Raw genomic sequence first — 3,832 nt, 5'->3', positions numbered from 1 at the left:
AATAAAAAACGTGAACAAATATGACCACAGTATGTCTGAATGGTCATCATAACTGGGTCAAGTGCTACGGGGCTGAGGTTGAGTCTGAAGAGATGAGTCGTCAGATTACAGCGGAAAGTTGGGAGTGAGTCTGACTCTCTGGGCTCCTTATTTACTCAATGGAAGCTGCTTGAAACAGACCGTTCCCAATGCTCACACACACAGTTCCTGAATGAAAGGAGGAAGGATGTATAAAACGGGAACATGAAGACTCCAAATAGAAACACACACCTCCTATTTTGACACACTGAGACGTGCCAACTCATTTGTTCAGGCACATACTGTACAGTACACTAAATGCCATTACGCGCAAATGCACATCCTCCCACGCATACAGTATTTATTCCTTGTAGAATCGTGGGGCAGTGGATAAGGAACTAATTTTAGTCATTTTAGTTTCAGTTCCATTTTTTTCAGTCACCCTCTCTCTTCAGAGTCTTTCTCTCTCTCTCTCTGATATACAGTAACATACAAACATGCTGTCTCTCTCCCTGCCATTATAGGCCTCCGTGTGTTCGCTGAATGTACAGAGTCTAAGGAGACCAGGTGTCGTAAATGTGACCGTGGTGAATACCAGCCCGCGTGGACCCAGGAGACCCTCTGTCTTCAGCAGAGGATCTGTGACGAGGGTCCGTACCAATGTTCATAAACAACACACCCGGGGAACACTTTGCTTAAAGGTCGGGTCTGTAATGCATCAATGCAGAGGTTTTCAACCTATTTCATATGAAGGTCCATTATTTATTTCGCCATTTGTGCCACGGACAACCAGTGGTCCCCGGACCACTGGTTGAAAAACCACTGCATTAATGCATTTGTTATAAATGTTTATAATCATGCATAACAAACTATACCGTAACAAAGGCACTTTATAGCTGACTAAGTATGAGAGTTATGATGTGCTGTTCCACTGAGTTTATACTATATTATGACCAGCACTTATAATATGTCATAAACCTTGTTATAAGTTTTTGCATAATTATAAACATTTATGAGTGCTATGAAGCCTTATAAGTGCATTATAATGCATTATAAACGTGATTATAATGCATTATAGACCCCACCTTTAAGTGATGTGTTACACATATCAGCCTTTCCACATCACTTTGAGATTTCTTTCTAAAATCTTGTCACATTTTATGCATTTTAGTAAGATATAGGCTATAGCATAGAACATTAAAGTATAAAACACTATAAAACATTTTCCTGTAACAAATCCAAGACAAATATATATCTTTTTTATTATTATTGTTCTGTAACGGGTCTATTTGGTTCAATTTGTACACTCTCAGAGTTATGGTGGTCCTTGAAAATAAGAAGTTTGAGAACCACTGGTATTGAATTGTAGAGCAGACGTGAAGTCCACATAGCAGCTTTGACTATGTGATGAAACCGCTTCCGGAAACACTTCCAAATGTGACGGAATCGAGTCCAGTTGGATCCGGGTTCCGTCCTCCCAAACCTTACTTGTCACTCCCTTTATTAGTCATTAAGCCATACCTTTGCCCTGACCTTTGCCCTCCAGGTAAGGGTTTCATGCCCCGACCTGAGAACCCCTTGACAGAGGAACCCTGCCACTGTCGACCCAACTTACAGTGTTCCACCATCAACTGTGAGTACTGTGAGAAGATCCCTGTCTGTAGGCCTGGACACGGACTGGAGGCTGATCCAGGTGAGAGAGACAAACACACGCACGCACACACATGCACGAACGCACGCACAAATACACACACACCTCTTCCTTACTTCATTCGCAGGTGTTACCAATGATACTAACGAAGGCTTTTTTCCATTCTGGTCAAATGGAGTCAGGGTGCTGATACTGTGCATGTTGGCTCACTGGAAACACTCTGCCACACCAGTGGGTCTCAAAGTGTGTTCGAGGGACCCTCATGGTTCCTCGAGGGGTTTCCAAATGGCAGCCTTACAGGTGTGTAACTCTGAGAGTGTACAAATGGAACCGAAATGGACCCGTAAGGGTCCATTCTCAGAGTTATGAAGGTCCTTGAAATTAAAACGTTTGAGAACCACTGTGCTGCACTACATGGAACAGAGCCTTTGTTAGTATCATTGGTAACACCTGTGAAGGAAGTAAGGAAGAGGCCCAATTTCCTTCCAATATGGCTGCTGTGCATAGAGCCTATTGGAAGTGTTTTAAAACAAACATATTCATAGTTATCGTGCTGCAGTGTGACCGGCGACGGTGGTCCTTGGCTCAGAATCAGTTGAAACCCCCTTGTGCCGCTTAAATCCTAAATGTTTGACTGGAGTCCCTCAGTGCTCTACACCAGTGGTTCTCAACCTTTTCAGGTTGCGACCCCCAAAATAATCATATTTTAACTGGGGACCCCCCCACCCTGATGAGCACTAAGAGTTGAGGCATTACATTTTGTATAACACGGTTCTATTGTGAAAATAGCAGATCTACATGCTCACAACGCCTCGCAACGATGTGCATAAAACCTCTATACACTTAAACTTTATCTTGGTTTTGTTTTCTGTTGGGAGAGAAAACAATGCTGCACATTAAGTTAATCATCTGGGGACTCCCCAAAATAATTTGGCGACCCCCCCTGGGGGTCCCGACCCACAGGTTGAGAACCACTGCTCTACACTAGTATCTTTTCTGTTTTCTGTTATTGATGGGAAATAGCTTTCGCAGGAAAATAAACGATCGGCAAGCTTTCCCCACAATACGGATGCTGGGGTTCAAGTGGTTAAAACCGTCCCCAAACCATTCTAGCTGTCAATTCCAAAGTGTCAATGTGTGTAATGGGGTGTTGAAGTGTCAAGAGGACATTGTGTTCTCCTTTGGTCACTGAGCAGTCACACTCAAATCACTGGGGCTTAAATGCCACAGCCAAGGGCACATTGACAGTAATCTAGTTATAATATAACTACGGCACAGTACATTAGCCTACTAGCAAGGCATAGAGCATATTATCCTCTGCATTCCCCTTCATTTAAGGAGGCCAATGTGTTACTAATTAAACTTCCCCTGGTCGGTGCAAATTTTCAAGTATAGGTAACTCGCGGCCGGGAGGTGCAGATTATCTGCGCAGCTGCACAGATCTGCTGCAAATGGGCACAAGGGGACATGGGGATACAGAGAGAGAGAACCAGGGGCACGGGGCCTTCGCCGCTCCACTCGCATCCGACTTTGGGGTCTCGGCCTCGGACCGACGAGTGGCACGCGTGCTGCGGACCACCTCCAGGGAACCCTTGGCGATATAACACAGGATATGGGGATATAGAGAGAGGCGGCCGCCGTTCTACTCATATCCGACTCGTAGTCGCTCGGAGGCAGAGCTACGGCCTTTTAAGTGGGTTGCAGTGGCGGTGGTCCTCCACCAGGCGGCGCGACCAGACCACATTTGTGTCCGTCCGGTGGTCCCCCGGAGCGGTGGTCCCCCGGAGCGGTGGTCCCCCGGAGCGGTGGTCCCCGGGCGCCGTCCGTGAGCCACCCCGTTAGAGGGGTCATTTTCCCGGCTACACAGGGTGCGGCGCAGCGCCACCAGGGAGTCCCCCGACCTCCGCGATACGGTACGGAGGTGGTCCGCGACACGTGCCACTCGGCCGCCGCACGCCAAGGCCCCAAAGTCATATAAAGGAGTGGAACGGCGGCCGCCCCGTGCCCATGGTTATCTCTCTATATCCCCATATCCCCTGTTATATCGCCTGGGGTACCTGGAGGTGGACCGCGGCACGCGTGCCACTCGTCGGTCCGAGGCCGAGAGACCCCAATGTCAGAAGCGAGTGGAGCGGCGAAGGCCCCGTGCCCCTGGTTCTCGAA

General features: G+C 47.5%; 1 protein-coding gene across 1 annotated transcript in view; it reads left to right on the top strand.

The window, feature by feature from the left end:
- Nucleotides 1-20: 20 nt before the first annotated feature.
- Nucleotides 21-3,832, top strand: part of tnfrsf11a (tumor necrosis factor receptor superfamily, member 11a, NFKB activator) — a gene marked incomplete at both ends in the record, with an annotated part of 23,255 nt that continues 19,443 nt past the window's right edge. Inside the window, 3 exons of the mRNA XM_080751637.1 lie at nt 21-117; nt 543-668; nt 1,565-1,711. Of these exons, the coding sequence (XP_080607763.1) occupies nt 21-117; nt 543-668; nt 1,565-1,711 (370 nt within the window). The remainder of the gene's footprint in view (nt 118-542; nt 669-1,564; nt 1,712-3,832) is intronic.

This window comes from Nannobrachium achirus (assembly GCF_963921795.1).
Source record: "Nannobrachium achirus genome assembly, chromosome: 21".
Lineage (NCBI taxonomy): Eukaryota > Metazoa > Chordata > Actinopteri > Myctophiformes > Myctophidae > Nannobrachium > Nannobrachium achirus.
The sequence above is the reverse complement of the archived record's forward strand: the minus strand, read 5'-3'. Positions and strand labels throughout refer to the sequence as shown.